Genomic DNA, 19,994 nt, shown 5'->3' on the forward strand with positions numbered 1-19,994 from the left:
TCACCCGCCGTAACACTCCTACTTACAACCCCGTCAGGCGACCTATCATTTCTTTCATCTTCCTCCATGACGCCCTTCTCTTGTCATAATGTTATCCTTCCCATCTCATGGTAAAACGAATGCTTTCTGCTCGGTTTGCAAATACGTGTTAGGATTTGTCTCTCACTAGACTATTCGATTCAAAACCAAGACATCAGGTAATGGGTGTCTATTGCCAAATTATTCATGGGTCCTGTTAAATTGATGGCTTTTGAGCGTTATCTGGCTGGCTAGTGTAATAGTTGAACTCATAGTTACTTGTTTGACACCTTTGGCAAAGCAAGCATTTTAAACGTTTACAGGTTTCTAGACTTTATTTAGTTGTTTACAATTGAATATGTCTCAGTTTCAAAGTGATGCAGTTTGATTAAAAACCTGATGTATCAGTTTCAATGATAAAATATGTATCTCGAGTGTGGAACTGTTTTTTATGAATTTTTTTTTTTTCAGTGTCCACTTTGAGTAGTTGTAAAGGTCAAGGACCATCATCTGTTTCTTTCCACAGCAAGTCTCCTAAAGTAGTACCAACTACGAAGTTGAATTTGATATTTTTATTTTCATTCAAATTTCCCAGGTAAGCTGATTAGTAGTGGCTACTTTAGTTGTGTCTGTCTCATCTCCCACCACAAGGAAGTCATCTATACAGTTGGTGACTATTTTAGCAAGTTGTCCAAAGTATGAAACCTATTTGTCTTTTGCTCTTAGTAATAGTAATGTTGCTAAAATATATATCGAGTATGTACTTGTTATTCCACAATTAATGTCAGCTAATAAAATTATGTTCGACAAATGGATGATGCCAAGTCTGCAAAGATAGATCATCATCAAGCCCTACTGCAACCTCCTCGTGGTGTCGAACGGTAACAGGTCAAGCTGGCCAACTGCAGAGGGCGACAAGAATAGGCAATGGCAAACCATTCTTGTAACTTTGCCGAGTTAACTGCATGAATAAGTCCAAAAAGTCAAACGGTGACAGCTTAAAGGGGAGCATGTTTTCACGGAAGACTGCTGCCTCGCTCGGTTGGGAGCGTGATGTTCGTCAGGTCACACCGAACCGTCAGCCAGTTACTAGGCGAAATAAATTTAACAAATGTGACAAAACCAAAATTGGGACATGGAATGTCAGGACCTGTGCCCAAAAAGGAAAACTAAACAACATTCTAAAAGAAATGAAACGGCTCCAAATAAATATTCTTGGCCTGGCAGAGATGAGATGGAAAGAGCAGGGAACCATGTCAAAACAAGAAAACAACACGACATATAAGATCATATGGAGTGGTGGAACCTCTTTCCAAAAAGGAGTAGGGATGATCTTAGACCAAAAATCAACCAAATTTTACAAAGGGCACGTAGCAATCTCAGACAGAGTTTTGCTGGTTAAGCTAAGAGGACCTGTAGTTGACACCAATATTATTCAAGTTTATGCACCAACAGAAGAGGCGACAGATGCAGATATGACAGAGTTTTACCATTCACTAGACAAAGCAAAACGAATGTGTAAATCACAAGAAGTCCTTATGGTAATGGGGGACCTAAATGCTAAGATTGGCAGAGGCAGAGATGGTGACATAATCGGACCACATGGACTCGGAGACAGAAATGAACGAGGAAACATCTGGGCAGATTGGTGTAGAACAAATAAATTAATGATTTCAAACACCTGGTTTCAACAACACCCAAGAAGAACCTGGACATGGCAATCACCAGGGGACAGAGCAAGGAACCAGATAGACTTTATAGCAGTATCATCAAGATTCAGAAATGGCATATTAAATTGCAAAACCTACCCAGGCGCCGATGTAGACAGTGACCATGTCCCAGTTGTTTGTACAGTAAGGATAAAGTTTAAAGCTATTCAGAGAACGGCTGGTAGAATAAAGAGGGATTACAGGTTATGCAAAGACAATGGCATACAAACAAAAATGAGAGAAGAATTTGAAAATGCACTCATGATACAAAGCCAAAGTGAACCTGATAACGAAAAATGTGAAAAACAATTTGATATATTCCAAAAGTGTGTCAAAGCAACTGCAGAAAAACATTTACCAATAGCTCAAATAAACAGCAAAAAGGAATGGATGACAAATGAAATTCTAAACCTATTTGAAGAAAGACGAAAATGCAACAGAGGGTCTGCAGAATACCAAACATTGAACAACCACATTAAATCCAAATGCATCGAGGCACACGAGAACTATCTAGACTGGAAATGCTGCGAAATCGAAAGAGAATACAAACCCAACCCCCAACAAGCTCACCAAAGAATAAAAGAACTATCAGGGAAAAGGAAAAGCAAAGCAGCAGGAAGTTGTATCCAAAACAAACAAGGGATCTGCTATTTGAAGAACAACATATAGAAAGCCGATGGGTAGAATACATAGGCGAACTGTACAATGATCCAAATAGAAATGAACCACCACTGAAATTCAAAGAACCATTAAGCGGTCCAAACATCACCAAAAGTGAAATTGAACATGCCATGGAACGAATGAGGGATGGTAAAGCAACAGGCCCTGATGAAATATCTGTAGAGGTATTAAAAAGCCTAGGAGATCTAGCAATTGATGAACTTCACATATTATTCAACAATATATACAATACTGGGAAAATTCCAGAAGATCTCTGTAACTCTATTTTCATAGCAATACCAAAGAAAGCAGGTGCAGTCAGATGCGAAAATTTTAGAACTATAAGTTTAATAAGCCACATCAACAAAATACTGTTGCGTATAATTATCAACAGGCTAAGGAATAAGATTAACCCCGAAATCGCAGAAGAACAATATGGATTCCAACCTGACAGAGGGACAAGGAACGCAATATACCTCCTCCGTGTTTTAAGTGAAAGAGCTATACAGGTTCAGACCCCACTATACCTCTGTTTTGTCGACTACAAAAAAGCTTTTGATAGAGTACGCCACGAAGAAATACTAAAACAACTGCACTCCATTGGCGCTGATGAGAAAGACCTCAGACTCATGCAAACATTATACTACACCCAGCAGGCATCTATCAAAATCGGAAACTCTACAGGAAATTCCATTCCTATTAAGAAAGGAGTCCGTCAAGGGTGTGTTGCCTCACCAGATCTGTTTAATCTATACCAAGAAACAATCATGAGGGGCATAAATAATATGGAGGGAATAAAAGTGGGAGGTCACAACATAAATAATATAAGATACGCAGACGATACGGTACTCATTGCAACATCAGAAATCCAACTTCAAAAGATTTTTGACAAAGTGGTAGTAGATAGTGAAGCCAAGGGAATGGAAGTGAATATCACCAAAACGGAATGCATGGTAATACAGAAAAACCCCGAAAACAACAACACCTGCAATATAACGATTCACGGCGAGCAACTTACCAACGTAGAAAGTTTTAAGTACCTAGGTTCAATAGTGACAACAGATGGAAGATGTAACCGAGACATACGAGCAAGAATAACTCAAGCCAAACAGGCCTTCATGGACCTGGGAAACATTTTGAAAAACAAACAGATGTCGTTCGGGATTAGATTCCGAGTCTTGAAGTGCTACGTGTGGCCAATCTTGTTATACGGATGCGAAAGCTGGACTACAAATGCAGAAACACAAAAGAACATTGAAGCTTTTGAAATGTGGTGCTTGAGAAGGATGCAGAGAATATCGTATACTGCACACAAAACGAACGAAGAAGTGCTAAAACAAACATACCAACAAAGGAAACTAATGCCCTTAATAGTGGATCGACAACTATCCTTTTTCGGACACATAGTAAGGAAAGATAAGAAGGAATACCTGGCAAGTTGTGGAAAAATACCTGGTAAACGCGCCCGGGGGAGACAAAGAAAAACACTCATAGACCAACTGAAGGGCTTCACCAACCTAACAATCCAAGAGCTGTTTGAAAAAGCAAGAGACAGGGAGGAATGGAGAGAGATAATTCATGCAGTATCCGAAGCCTGGACCAGGCATGGAACCTAGAAGAAGAAGAAGAATAAAATTATAGTTATTTTTCAGCCATTTCCTGAATGTGAGTATTGTTTTACACAATCCTGTCCGTTGTGACCATAAAGAGTAATGGCCAAGGTAGTCGCTTTTATGATGGCCTGAAATCTTATCAGGCTATGTTTTCTTCAAATTATTTTGAACCTTTTAAAAATCACACAACACTATAATATTGTTAAATACTCATTAAGTTACATGTCATAAGTCCAGTAATTCTTTTGACTCACCTGTATTAAACAACATTCTGTAAAGAAAAAACAGCTTTTTGAGTAACCAGTTTTCTTCGACTCCTTTGATATTTTTTTTAATCTCTGAAGTAAACCATTATAGCTTTATGTTTTAGGATCTTGGCGAAATTGGCTGTATATTGAGTTAACACCAATCTAGTTAATCCAATCTAGTATCATCATTTAATGGCGGTATATTTTTACCCAATTGCCAATGGCGATCTGCTTAAAGTATCTAAAACTAAAAGATATGAGAAAGTATATTTTTGGTTGTTAGAATATATGGAACAAAACAATGGATGACAGGCCAATTATTAAAATACAATATAATAAATAATCCATACACAATAGGCAAAATATAAAAATGAAAGAAAAGGAGGAAAAGACAGGTTATGAGAAAAAGAAAATGATAAGGATCTTTAGAAGTTAAAAGGTCTAAAGAAAAAAAATAAAGATCCCAAAATAATGAACGTGAAATAACAATATTCAATACATATAGGTTACAGGAAATCACAGAGCTTTTCAAATTGATGTCTTGTCTTGTTGCAGTAATCTGTAAAAGCATTATTTACATATGAGATATATATAAAAAAAAGAAAGAAATTCACTGTTATGTCGATGTTAAAAGATCAAAGAAATAATAATAATAATAATAATTATAATATCTTTATTGTCCATTAAGGCAATTTTTCATTTGGTGACAGCGTATACATAATATACGCAAACAGACATAAATGAAACAAAAAGTGAAAAAATAATACACACACACACACACACACACACACACACACACACACACACACACACACACATAAAATGTGAAAGTGTATCTATTCACTGTTTTTAAACATATGCCTTTGCATTCTATAATGTATTGTGCACCATAATTAAAATACGGTTTCATAATCTGTGTCTTCAATTTCATATCTTCATAATTGTCTTCTTCATCAACATCATCACTACAATCATCAGCAACACTATTAACACCATCATAATCATATCATCATTGTCATCATCATTTTGATCATTTTGATTATTAATTTAATTACCCTTTATTTACTGTACTAACATGTTAACAAGTTTATTATCTATCTTTTAGGTAGACATTGATAATCTATTCATCAGTTTTTACTGCAAAGAAACAGATGACCAATACCACTCTTTGAATTTACATTTCTCCTCTGGAAAGAAAACCTCTTTTAGGATTTATCAAAGGTCCCTGGTCAGGTCAGTAATAATATGGTTTTGCTTAATAATTTATATGACAAGAGAGAAGTTTTTGAATTTCCTTAATTTACCAAGTGACATCTTATAATGTGTTGCACTATAGTGCAATGTAAAATTGTCTTTCTCCAAAATTTTACACTGTGCAACTCTATGTGGTGATATTGGGACAGTTTTATATTATTTTCTTACTGTATATTTATTTAATGTGCTTTATTAATTGTCCTCTCAGGCTTTATCAGTCAAACTAAACCTCTGTTTTGTAAAGTGCAAAAGTTGGATAATGGTATAGTCTGTTCCACGATCTGTGCGCACGAGTTAACATGGATATCTTCACAACCCTCTGATGGGTTTTGATGATAATTGGCTCGAGCAATTGAATTGTTAATGACTTTAGCCAATTCTTTTTTTTTTCCATCAGTTACCGTACTATACTTTGGGATTTTTCTTCTTTACGGTGTATAAAAAAATTAAGGGTCTGGGATGAGTGAACAACTGGGTGTTTTGCATTAACAATGTTATACACAATGAGTTCTGTTGTGATTACGATCTCTAAACTAGCTACAGGCTTGACCAGGGGTTAACATTTCACAAGATTCATGTGCACTACTCACTAACATTGTTACCCTGGGTTCAAAATGACACTGCAAACTGTTCACTTTGTACACACTTCAGATTAACAATTGTTACAATTTATTAGTTGAAAGCCAGAGGTTAAGCTTGCTGTTATGATTTCTACATCCATGAAAAACTAATAACAACATGTATTAAACATGCACATTTGTCACAATGAGGAAAATTTACAAGTATTTCTCCAGAGAGGCAAAGCGCAGAATTCTTTTTCATGACATGCGGCGAATAACAATAATATCAACAGATGGCCTAGACCCAGGAACTCAGAGGGGGAGAGGTCAAATCGAGTATTTGAAAACTGCGTTCCTTTAAAAGGTTATAATGTGTAAAACATACCTACATGGAATCTGTTTGGTGTTAAAGAAGTTTAGATTCAGTGATATTTCACATTACTACATTCTAATCACCCCACCCCCACCCCCAATGAACATAATTGAAGAATGGAAAACATGAACCATACTCAATGGGTTTTTGTGATATGTCTTATGTGAACTTATGAATTCTTTTGCGTAATAGTTGATTGTGTCTTTGTGAAAGGCATTTCATACAACTTCTCTCATCCTGTTGGAAACGGGCATAATAATTCTGAGGATTCCTCTTGTGTTTGACAGCATTGATGTCCGATAAATGTATATGCTTCTAACAGTAACAGACTGCCCGTGTTGTCCAATATATTATATTATGTGCATTGTCCACTAGGGAAAAGATCAATTATAAAACGATGTGAGTCTGTTTTCAACGCTGTGAAGTACTATATAAATTCTGTCTATTAATAAATTATTTGAAACATCCAAAAATTATTTGCCACTGAATGTCACTTTATTATGATTATTTTCTCCAAGGGAAAGAGAATCAACACAACATAACTGTAAACAGCTGTAAAAGGCTGAGTCATATTTTATTAATATTAAAAACGCCGAAAAGATCAAAATAATTCCTCATTGTGAGAGAACTGTTAGGTGAATTACTATCATATTAAAAAGTCATGTCACTTAATATAAAAGCCTGCATGCAAAAAATCATGACACCACATTTCATAACATTGGGGGAATTTGCGATATTTGTGCCCACGGGACTTGGAACAGACTATAATAGTTATTAAGAATGAGGTTTTATGTTATCTTTTTAATTATTAAAAGCCATCTGAATACATGGCATACTGTAGCAGTATATAATTTTCCTCTGAAAATTTTACAGGATATAGCCATCTATTTCTCCAGCTGGTCATATTAAATGTAACTTCTATTTTGTTAATTACGAGATGCCTATCAATTTCCATAGGCATTCTTAAATCATTTGTCACTAGCTTTAATAATAATAATAATAATAATAATAATAATAATAATAGATCTTTATTGTCCATAAATATGGCAATTTGTCATTTAGTTACACTTGTTATAATGTTAAACGATAACTAAGATTGAACAGATATTTCACTCCTACTTATTTTCTCTTCTCTCTCTCTCTTCTCCTCTCTCTCTCTCTCTCTCTCTCTTCTCTCTCTCTCTCTCTCTTCTCTTTCTTTCTTTCACACGTGCGATATACACAACATAAACATATTCATTTCGTTTTCAATTTGTTACGATTGTGGCAATTCGACACCAAAAATTATCATCATTATCAATTGGTCAGTTAATCTTACATTAAATAAATTAATCAGTTAATCAGTCAACGAATCAATCCTTGGTTTTTCTGTACCATATGAAATATTCAAAATTTTTATTGCTGATGGAACGAACGTTGATTTATACTTGTTAGTTCTACATTTAATCTGACAAAACCTTCTCCCAGATGGTAAAAGACTAAATTCATGGTATAAAATATGTTTTTTATTGTTGGTAATTGAGAATGCTTTCCTTTCTATTGCTTTTCCATGAATTCTTTCTACTCCATCAAGAGGATGGTTTATTATTTTTGATAGATTTTGAAATTTTTGATTTATCTTTAAGTCGGCATCCTCCAAACCATATGGTGCAGCCAAACGCAATTACACTTTTAATCAATGAGTCATAAACTCTTAACATAGTTTTCTTCCTTACTTGAAATGTTCTCAATTTCCTTAGGATGTATAATCTTTGGGCAACTTTCTTAGATATTATATTAATATGTTGAGAGAAATTGAGGGAACTATCAATGGTTATTCCTAAATATTTAAAATAGTCAACTATAGTCATCATCTTTACCGATCGCCACACACTTTAAGTCGTTTTTATTTTTTACACCAAACACCTGTTCTTTCGTTTTTTCAACATTTAACTTTAGTCTGTATCCACCTGAGTTAACTTTGAAAAGGATTGAAAACTCTTCCTAAGGATGCTATGGTCCAAGTATGAGCCATTGTCACTCATTTACTTACTGACAGGCTCATTCTCACTCCACTTTGTCCCAAGATGAGAACTAACAACTCATAAAAGATGTTGTAAATAGGGGATATATGTCAATTTACAGTGTTCATTTTTTTCTTTTTATCTTGAAACTTCAACATGCAATCTTTCGAATTATTCTTTATTAAAGATAATTGTTTAAAATGTTTATTCATATCGGGGGGGGGGGGGGGGGGGGTGACTGTCTTAAAGAAATAATCATATTAATAATAAAAAGATTGAGATAGCCTAGGCATCAGCTGCAAAGTGAGGTATAGAACTTAGGTTTTTTGCCCAAGGAAAGGGTGAGGTGTTGAAAGAAGGACTCAGATCTTTAGGTCGTAGCCTTATCCACTCTTTCGTATCACCCTTCCTATATTAAGAATATTTTTCCCCCTCAGTGTTTATGCTACAGCAATTGGCAGCAGAGAGACTTTGATCATCAGTCGACTTCCAGCAGGAATTTTCATCTCTTTGTCAGACAAGTCCGTTCTGGCACATAAAGCTGTGACATTGGTTGAAAACTTTGCAGCTTTATTAAGGGCATAGTTTATCATTGGGACCAAAACATACAATTGACTTATATTAGTTTTGATTTATATCTTAAAGGTAAGAATATTCTGCTTTTTATATTTTTACCATAAATGGAATCAAGAGAAATTTGAATTTTTTGCTTTTTTCTCTGCTTTGTCTCTGGCCCTGTAATCTATCATACATAACTTTTAGATTTTTTTAATGTAAAAAAAAACTACACTGGCACCACTGAAGAGAAAGTCATGTATGTTAAGTTTAAGTATAGATAGCCCATACCCTGTCAAAATTGCCAAATGGTATCACCAGGCAACCACTGCAGTTGAATATCCTCAGGATAGGCCAAAAGAGGTGTGGACACAATAAGTTGATAGAGGAAGAGACAGATTGGGACAGTTTTAGGTGGAATCAGTAGAGATGTCCCAGGGAAATGAGGTGAAAATTCTTTGTAACATAATGCAAAATTATTAAGCTTTTTCAAAAGATTGTGTAATGTGTCTGTGTGCAAAGGATTTTGAGGAAAAGGTCAAGATAAGATATTCAGAAATACAGTTTAGTTACTTTAACCTTAATTCTCTCAGTACCAAGGGGTACATAAGGCTTGGACAGCTTGGGTGATTAAAGCCTGTGCAGTTTGCTTTTCTCCATGAGTTTTATCCCACACCATCCCTCTCTTCTTTACCATTTTCTTCCAGGTCGCTTTAGGGTGACCACTCTATCTCTTCCCCTCAGCAGCCCACTCCAAGGCAAAAGCGCACAGTCATCTTCTGGTCCTTTCCTCAAGCCTTGGCTTATCAACTTCCAGATCCTCTTCTTCACGTCTATGCTGATCTTTTCTGTTCCATTCATATCGACTATTGTGTCATTTGTTACATGTTATATATTATATGAAATAAAAAGATAGCAATCCAAAGGAACATCATCTACTTTTTTTAAAAAAGGGTAAACACATATGAAAAATAAAAAAGAAGTAAAATAAATAAAATCAACCTCCTTCCTTTAGGTACTTATTCCAGTATCCGGATGTCTCTAATCTGAACAAAATGCTGGTAACAGAGGTGTTCGGATTAGAGAGAGACATGATTAGGGGTAACTATTAAATATGTTACATTCATTATATGCCTTTTTATATCAAGGATCCCAGCACCATTTACAAACCAAATCGTCATGTCTAGGGCAAGGTGGTAGATCACTCACCTTCATTTCATTCCCATCATGATCAAAGCTCTCAATAATATGATTTATTCTTCTGCTTAATTATAATATACTCCCTTTTTTCTTTTACACTTTTGTCTGCTTCACCAAATACCTGCTTCAATATTTTTGGTTTTCATCCTGTGTTTTTAATTATTTTTGTCTTTCTTTCTTTATTTCTATTTTTGTGTGTATGTGTGTGAGTGACAATTTTTTATGCCCAACTAATTCACTTCATATGTAATTTAATTGTTGTTATTAAAAGACTTTCTATTTTATTTCAGTTTCCCAAAGTGTTACTGATTCAAGCTTCATTCACACACATCAAATTCTCTTAAAATCAAGCAATATTGTCCCTTGTTGAAATATGTCATTATACCAACAACTTGTTAAACCAATCATGACAATATTATGAACATATCGTTTTGTTGAGATTGTATTTTAATTAAATCATTCAATTTTCTCATGAGTGCCTCTTGGCCAAAAAGTGTGGCAATAGCCTTTAAACTTTCTAAATAAAAGGGCTTCTTTTAACTATGTGTCCTGATATTTATCTTTTTGTTTTGGTAGTAAAGAATGGAATCTAAAATCATTAAACATTGGTTCTGTTTATTCATAAATATTTAGAGAAGAGCAGAATGGTAATGATTTTGTAAGATTGAAATTATATTTTGGTGTAGAAAGTCATGTAACAGGCATCTTAAAACAGTATTTAATAAATTGACTTACGAATCATTCAACTTTTTTTCCAGACTCTATTTGAATAATGTCAGAATTAGACGATATTGCGGCTGCAGCTGGCATCGTCATCGTTGACTCAGCAGCACCAGGGGATGGAGGAGATGCAGACATGACAAGCAATGGTTCAAATTCCAGCAGACAACTAAACATCCTGTCTGGAGGTTCAGGTGACAACTCAGCATTCAAAGCACAAATTTCAACATTTGAGGCAATGTTTGGTCATCGTTACACCATGGAAGACCCAGACTATGCCCAAACAGTCAGTGAAGCAGATTTCAACTCCCGCCCTCCCTGTGTTTCTGAATTCAGAGAGAAGAGGGCAAGAGACAACTTTCACAGGAACAGAGATGGGCGCGGCAGGGGTGGTGGAGAGTGGAATCGAGGTGGAGGTGGTGGTGGGTGGGATCGAGGTGGAGGTGGCAGTTATAATCGCCATGAGAATTATCAAAGACAATCCTATAGAGACAGAGATGATCATTATCACAGAGGCCACGACAACCAGCACAGAGACAGGGATGATGGTAGCAGAGGTTATCACCATTATCAAGATAGGAACAGAAGCAGGGAACGGTATTGATGTGCAGAAAATTTATTGATGATCCTTATTGTTACTTCCCCCAATAAAATAAACCTAGCTCAGATCATGTATTATTGAAAATGAAGCCATAGTTCTATGAGGTGATTCACATGTTGGAGTATTAACATTTTTCTATTCATATGGAGAAAAAAAATAATTAAAGATTAATTTGAATTTGACATTTGGTATGTTTAGATGACTTTGACAATGACTATTTTTACATCATTAGGAACCTGCATGTTTTATTTGAAACTCCAATAAGATATGGAAATATGTGTGTAAAAAGCCTTCCAAGGGCAGGGAAGTCCACCTTGGCTTGTTTTATATATAGTGTTACTAAATAACGTAATTTACTAGCTTTGGAAGAGATATTCTAGTCTCAAGCCTAGATGAAGCATGCTAATAAACAAATCGGTTCTCATGTGTCCCTCTTGGCCGAGTTTTGGAGTATTCTGGTGGTAGCAGGTATGATTAAAGATTGCTTATGAGGTTTCTTTTTTTTTTTTCTTAATATCGCCCCTTGTCTTACTTCTCCTCTTAGACAGCTGAACGCCAGATCTATTCTTTTTTTAATAACACATAATTTACCACTTTACTAGGGCCTTGATGTGTTGGAAGTGCCATAAAACTAAAAACAAAAAAAAAAAAATCAAATTATAATGTTAAAATTTTTCCCCCATTGTTTAGGAAATTTGTTGAAGCAATTATTTAAAAATTAAGCCTAAGCAATCTCTTTAGATTTTGCAAATTTAGTGTCAAAATTTTTATTTTTCTGTTGTGAGCAATCATTTTTTGTTGTAACTTATTTAATATTTCTTATTTGATTTCAGTTATATGTTACAAATCAAGGTTTTGTAATTCTATAGCTCAGTTAGTAAACCACTTGCTTCACAAGGTTAGTGACCAGTATAGATATTGAGTTCACACAACAGTGGTTCAGTATCGATATCAATATCAATAAGATTTGGTGGAAAATATTTTGCACTAAACTACTAAACTGTTTTATAAACAAAAAAAGCAAACTATTATTACTGTCCGTGTTTAAAGTTTACAGAAACTTGGATGCACTTTGGCTCTGAAGAACATTCTTTAGCCAGTCATCAAAGATTTTTAAAGAATTAGTCATTATGAATAATGGGATTAGTGGAAATGAAAGGATTCGTTTGAGATAACAATGATCCAATTGTTATTATTGGCATGTTAAATCACTCTGGAAGGATAATAAAAATTTCTAATGTTAAAGCTAAAAGGAATGCGCTTTCTTTCTGATTTTTATTGCTAATTTGATGTTAAACCTAAATTTCTTATTACTTTATAAGAGGCGCTGAACTGAAGAGGGCTGGGTGGGGGTTTTTTTTACCTCTCATAATCGGCAGGGAGGTTACTTCCTCTGCCTTCTCCTCCTGTTTTCCACCTTGCTTTCTGTCTTTGTCTTGGAATGAGATTACTTACTTTTGTCCTAGTCCTAGCTACTTACTTTTGTCCTAGCCCTGACTGGAGTCCTTGACTGGGAGGAAAATAGTCAAAATGTATAGTATAGTTTTGGTTTTGGGAGATGATATTTCTTTCCTTGTAAATCATCTCTCTGCTACTGCTACGTACTGTTATTGTTTTTGTATTGAATATATACGGTGGAATCCTCTCAACACCATAAGACAAGGAAGATTTAATCCATTATCAACAGAACACGGATAAAGAAAAGAACATTTGAGGCCAACAAGAGATGTTGACTTTAAGCAGAAGTTGACTCTAAGAGTGTTGACTTAATGTGGATTCCACTGTAATGGTTTGTAAACATTTGAGTGTCCCTTTTCAGATGCACATTCCTCCCACCAAATCCAAGCCTCATTAACACACTGTATAGTAGTCACCTAGAACAACTATAAAAGAAGCTGGGTGGGGATCCTGACCTCCCATAGTGGGCGGGGAGGTACATGCTGTGTCTTCTATCCCACCATACCCGTTTTCCAATTGTTTTCTGTCGTTGTCTTGGAATGAGATTACTTGGTTTTGTCCTGACCCTGGCTGGAATTCCTTGGCTGGGAGGGAAACAGTCAAATGCATAGTTATTGTTTTGGGAGATGATATTTTTTTCCTTGTAAATCATCTCTCTGTTATGTATTATTATGTTTGTTATTTTTAATGTATAATGTAAGCATTTGAGTGTATTCCTCTTTGTTGGATTTTGTGCTTGTGTCCGGATGAGACTTATAGGTGATCTCAAACTAAGTACATTGATGGTTTGCTCTTGGAATCTGCATCTGATCCCTATTTGTTCCCAGTTCCCCTTTGTCTTCCTTTCTCTTGGGTGCTTTAATTGTAATTCTAGAACTTTTTACTATCCCATTTTCTTCCTTTTTACTGGCGCTGATATAACCTAAATGTGTTGCAAGCGCCGTAAAACCCTTAAAAACAAACAACAACTATAAAAGAAGACTTAACTTCTATACCATGGCACAAGACTGAAGGGCTACTAGAACCCAGCTGGTCGCTGGTTCGGATAAGTAAGAGTGTGACCCTCTTAGTAGGATCCTGTGGTTATGTCTGGATGAGATTTTTAGGTGATCTCAAACTAAGTACACCAATAGTGTGTTCTTAGAAGTTACACATTCCTTTTTTGTCTTACTTGTGTGCTTTCCAGTGGCATGGCTTGTTGACGGCATATGGTGGTGCTATAATCAGTAAAAAGAGAATTATTTACAACACAGTAAACACTATTAATAAAACAGTACCCTTGTAAACTCTATTTGGTGGGGGGGGGGGGGGGGGGGGGGGGGGCATGATGGTTTCTACGTGTAGGAATGAACAATACTCGCAATCGCAAAATCACATAATTTATGAAAACAAGCCACACACACCACTGTTACTGATATACCAGTCCGGTGTGGAGAGGTCTTTGCAATTACAGAATTCTTTGTCCACCAGCTAAGGGACTAAATTTGGTAGATAAGGCATTCACTTAATATCTGATAAAAGAGGAAAAAAAAGCTTTTACAGAAATGACTTACTTTTAGTACAGTGCAACCCCGATGTAACGACATCCGTTATAGCGACATTCCCTGTATAACGACATGGTACTCGGGTCCCATTTTATTTTACTATATATCATTAGTAATAAAAACCCCTCTATAGCGACGTACATTTCAGCAAAACCCCTGTATAACGACATTTCTGGTCCGACAAACCTTGAAGGTGTTTGTCTACCATGAAATTGTTCGTAACTATTACAAGTGGTATCTTCCATTCTATGTATGTTGTCTACTCGTAATAAGCCCAGAGCTAGTTCTTATTGTAGCCAATGAAAACGCTTCTTTTTCAGCCAATCAATAGTCACATTTGTACAACACCGCAGCCAATCAGAAGGCTCGCCTTTCACCCAATAAATGCCTGTGACAGGTCAACACTGGACTGTTTATAAATCCTTTGTCCACTCTCCATTCATTGCCGATCCCAAGCCCGGATAACTACAGAGGGAAAATGAAAAAGTATACATTCACTACACAAGACCCAAAACACCTCCTGATATACACACATAGGAAACCTCTCTGTAACGACATCCCTCTATAACGACACGTTTTTCCGGTCCCGACGATGTCGTTATATCGAGGTTGCACTGTACTTGTAAAGAAAATCTGCACAGCAATGTTTCATCTCTGCAAATCTTTGTATAATTTGCTTGTTCAGGAACGGCATCTATTTCAGCTTTGTGAATTGACAAAATCATCAGAGAATTCAACCGCTCCTGTTTAATTATTTCTTTTAACAGATCAACTAACGGAACAGTCAATTTGAGGAGCTATATTTACAGTTCCAAAAGTTCTATATCGAACGAAATTTGTAAGATGAGGCTCAGTATTTTCATGTTTTTTTAGCGCTCTGATGGAACTGATTACTGATAACGGTCACAAAATTCTACAGATGTTCATGATTAGTCAGTGATTGCTGCATCTGTAAATATCAGTCATTAAAAACAAAAGAAATGTTTAAAAAAAAAAAATCACCAAGAGCCATTCATGTCTACCATGTCACTGAAAAACAGCGTTTTCACACCTTCCACACCTTATGGTGACGTAAATGGCGTAACATTGGCACATCCCCCAGTCCAATGATGGAGCTGACAGATCCTGGCACCTCTGGATGGCTTTTTCGTTATATTTACATAAGGTATAATTCGACCCAGTATCTCACTTTATCAGCCAGTGCGATACTAATGGATAGAGCATAAGAAGGCACACTAAATATTTTGCTCCTAAGCACAGCTTGTCTTTGGCTCGCAGTGAGTGAAAGAAAGAAATCACTATTTTCATGCATCGATGTCACCAACTCGAATATCGACGAAATTTGTGAATCCGAGTTGTTCACGTAGTGACTGAAAAGGCAGTATGTTTTAGGTTGTTGGCAAAAGATGTGTAATTGTTTATTTTCTCATTTTTAATTCTATGTAAAGTATGCTGTTATTAAAATTTTGTTTTAAACTGACGCAGTGCTTGGCACCATACGATCCAATGGTGCCCACAGTGGTTTACCAGCGGATCACTTAGTTGAGATGCTAGGTCAAGAGGTCACTACTCTCCTTCTCTTTACCTGCGCTCTGGCATGGCACGTGCCTGCAGTCAGTGAAGCGAGTAGTCTAATTGGTCTGATAGATAATGGCATAGCCAAGCCACAATTATCTTAAATGTAAATCTATATCACTCATGTTATAGATTGAAATCCCCCTCACACGGTGGACTAAATATCATAGATATCATCAGTATATTTCTTTCTCAGGAACACAGCAAAGTAGACTCACATTTTCACTACATTTATCATTTAAATCAAATATTTCTGCAATCCCTACAACAACAATCAGACGTTGCAGTTTATTATTATTCACACTAGTACATAATACAAACTGTCTACTTTCTGTTGCACTAATGTTAATTCAGTTCAACAAATATGTAACAAGTGTAGGGGTGGGGTATCAAATTTCACTGGGAATATCTAGCAGTAGAAGTCTATGAGATGTCTAGGCTATCGTGGGTGATGAATTTGGACCAGTTACACAATGTAAACAATGTCATAATCATTTCCTGGACTCCCTACTGACCATGGAACACTTTACTACACTGATTCTACAGTTTTGTCATTAAACGTTCCCACGAATATATATATATACACTCCCTCTGCAAGTAGCCCTACAATAATAATAGTTCTTAAAGACACATCTGTTACTGATTTAAGAAATATGAAATGAATGGGTTTGTTTCATTCATGTCTCTGTTGATCGGTGTGGGAAAGTTTTATTCACCAGCTGCACTACTTGTACATTGTGAATATTGAGAATAATGTCTGAATATCTGTTAATTCCTAGGAGGTGCCACTATTATTTTCTCTATCTTGGCTGTGTTTGAGTTCCCCCAACCCCCTCTCCCCCTCTTCTTATTTTCCCCAGTCAAACTTGCTTTTGTGGAATACTATCTGTACTAACTGTTGATGTTTCTCGTTGTTGTCAGTTGTATGAATTAGGTGTAGTGTGAATGTGATTCATTTCTCTTAGCCTGTCTTTTACGTGTGTATGTAATATGTGTGTATATGCAGGATGTATCGGTGTATGTATGTGTGTGTGTGTGTGTGTGTGTGTGAGAGAGAGAGAGAGAGAGAGAGAAAGAGAGAGAGAGAGAGAGAGAGGAATACCTTTTTCTACCATATTCATTGCTTCTATTATCTACAACGCCACTGTGATGGTGTTGTTGTTTGGTGTAATGACGATGGTTTTGTTTCTATTTGTAATAGTGAAGTAAAACCTACACACACAATATATTGCTTTATATGTTCTTTAGGAGTGTGTTAAATTGTTTAATCCTCTTATCTCCATATCTTTTAAATACAATACAAAATACAAATGAAGAGAACATACCAGATGTCCAGCCCATTACATTTATGACCATTAAAAACGTAGTTAAAATGTGTTGAATCAGAAAATGAATGTTTTACTGTGTGTAATAATATTAAGACTGGACAAAGCATTAATTAGTTTCGGAATCCAACGTCTGATTTTAAAGATTTGAATTTTTTATTGTCCGCACAACAACAAAAATATTTTAAAATGGTAGGCATTTTAAATTGCTAATAAAACCTATCAGAATAATCACAATAAAACGAAAAAAGAACCAACATAACAAGTGAAGGTAGTACTGTCTGTTCCGTAAGTTAATATTATTGTAATGTAAGTGGTCATCTAGATATGGTGTTGTATTACATCACGAAAATGCAATACTTTGTGTCTTAACCCTCAAAAAGGGGAATCCCCGTCCAGGTAGCCACTTTTACAGCATGCAGCTGCTGTTGTCAGTCACTTGCTGGGTTCCAGCAGTATAACTTAGTGATCCGATTTTATGAAGAAATAAACAGCAGTGTGCCACACCTTTGGTGCTTTCAATTGTAAATCTAGAATTTTTTTGACTATCCCATTTCCTACCTTTTTACCGGCGTTGAAATGGTCTACATGTGTCACAAGTGCCATATGACCCTTAAAAACAAACAATTGAAGAGAGCATTTAACTCTAATTTTGCTTGTTTTCTTAGTTTGACGAGGATAATGTTCTCCGTACATGGAGTATTGTAAAATATTCATTTTAACTAGATGGATAGAGGAGATGCAAGAGTAACAAAAAAGTATTACAGGTAGAAGAAAAGAAGAGGTAGGTAGTTAAAAAAATAACTTTCTTACCACCACCACTCCTCCAAACCAAGAGAGCAAAAAGTTAAAAGACCAAAACACACAACATAGGGAGATTTCATTAGCTCAACAAGAATTTCTTGCTACCCTTGTAGTTTCTTCTCTTCCCCTATATCAGTTGATCCTTTTTATTTTTATGGACTTTCTGACGTTGTCTTGAAATGGAAATTTCATTTGACCACTCTTATCTGCAGGGACCCTTCACAAACTAGAGACAGTGAAATGATTATTTCTTCCTTTCATCTAGCTATATCCTTTCTCTCTTTAAAGATGTCTCAATATTATTTTTTGTTCTCCTTTTGTCTTAGAGTTAGGACACTGCTCATATAAAAGCCTTTACTCATTGGCCATTTTGCCAGTTAGGAGTTGACTTTACTCCGGGGCAATGCGTGGAGAACATTGCCTCTTGGATTGATGACTTTTACATAAGTGTTCAATCTTGCCATATTTTCAAATGCCCTTCATGTATTTTTTTATCAACATCAACATTGTCGTCGTCGTCATCATCATCATTATCAACTCTTCCTCAAACACCACCTCATCATTACCACTTTAAATAGTTCTATCAACACACTTCATCACAACTACCACTAGAACTAAAACAACTACAGTGCATCAACATTATTGTAATCACAACCAAATCGTCATCATCATCATTGCAACCACACACATCATTGTAATGGTAACTACCCCATCACCATAATTACCACCACCACAAACACTATTACCACCATCACAATATCACCCTCTGTAAAACCTCCACATGATAACAGATCTGCCAACTGCTGTGAAAAGTCATGTTAATTATTAATAATGGTTCCCTTCTTAAATAAGAATTTATTTTAAAATTTAAGTTGGCAGCTTTGTCATCACTATTACCACGACCATCACATCATTACCTTAATGTTATCACCGTCACATCATCACCATTTCCAACTGTACTACCACAACATAATCCCATCATACAATTACCCAACTACTACAACCACCATCATGAAATCATCGTTGCCATTTTAGCACTTTGAGTTGGAGATGTTTTGGTATAAAAAGTACTATACAAATGTATATCATTTGTTATTATTGCATTTATTTGCCATAACATTGCTTGCCAACTTGCAATCTTTAAAGAATGTCATTGAAGTGAAATCTAATTATGAAATTTCCACCATTTCTAAACATCACTGTCCGTGACGTAAAAATTCAGATTTATAGGGATCATAATTAATTTCTTGATAAAATTTAACTTATGAACAGTCATACCAATTTTGAAAAAAAATTAAAAATACAGTAGAATTACTTTAAACCGAAATTTTGGGGACCTTCTAAACCATTTCGGTTTAAAGACATTTTGGTTTAAAGCGAGTTCCCGTTTTGCGATGTTTTTCATGGGTGGTACTATTTAATTGCTCATTTAATCGCAACACGGGTTGTTTCCCCTTTAACAAAGTTGTTGAATAAATGCCGTCTTGGTAACCATTTAATTTTTTTAATTTGTAAAAATTTTATTTTATTTATTTTTTTTTTTTTTTTGGATGTATTTAAAAAATATTTTTGGGGTTTTGTTTTTCCATTCAAAATTGTTGAAAAAGTTGAGTCTGGATACCGTGTTTTTTAACATATCTCCCCGTCTTGCTCAATTATTTTAACGTATAATAAGTACAGTGCTTTATTTTAAACATCTTTAAGTAAAATGTAAAGCTAAAATAAGATCAAAAGTTCGTGTGCGATTAATTGATCAATGAATTGAATGGCAGTC

General features: G+C 35.6%; 1 protein-coding gene across 2 annotated transcripts; it reads left to right on the top strand.

The window, feature by feature from the left end:
- The first annotated feature begins 8,943 nt into the window (after positions 1 to 8,943).
- LOC144962435 (uncharacterized) lies at positions 8,944 to 12,766 on the top strand. 2 transcript variants are annotated; one of them, XM_078895380.1, is made up of 2 exons: positions 8,944 to 9,083; positions 10,952 to 12,766. In XM_078895380.1, the coding sequence occupies exon 2, from the start codon at positions 10,966 to 10,968 to the stop codon at positions 11,515 to 11,517; it is 552 nt and encodes a 183-aa protein (XP_078751506.1). In that variant the 5' UTR covers positions 8,944 to 9,083; positions 10,952 to 10,965; the 3' UTR covers positions 11,518 to 12,766. The 2 variants fall into 2 exon arrangements, with proteins under 2 accessions (XP_078751506.1, XP_078751507.1); XM_078895381.1 differs by lacking the exon at positions 8,944 to 9,083 and adding an exon at positions 9,138 to 10,094.
- Positions 12,767 to 19,994: the final 7,228 nt, after the last annotated feature.

The sequence above is a fragment of the Berghia stephanieae genome, chromosome 1 (genome assembly GCF_034508935.2).
Source record: "Berghia stephanieae isolate SIO BIC M18660-M18661 chromosome 1, UCSD_Bste_1.3, whole genome shotgun sequence".
In the NCBI taxonomy this organism is placed as follows: domain Eukaryota; kingdom Metazoa; phylum Mollusca; class Gastropoda; order Nudibranchia; family Aeolidiidae; genus Berghia; species Berghia stephanieae.

Excerpts from the sequence above, each read along its gene's own strand:
- LOC144962435 (XM_078895380.1), top strand. The coding sequence starts at position 10,966 with ATGTCAGAATTAGACGATATTGCGGCTGCAGCTGGCATCGTCATCGTT.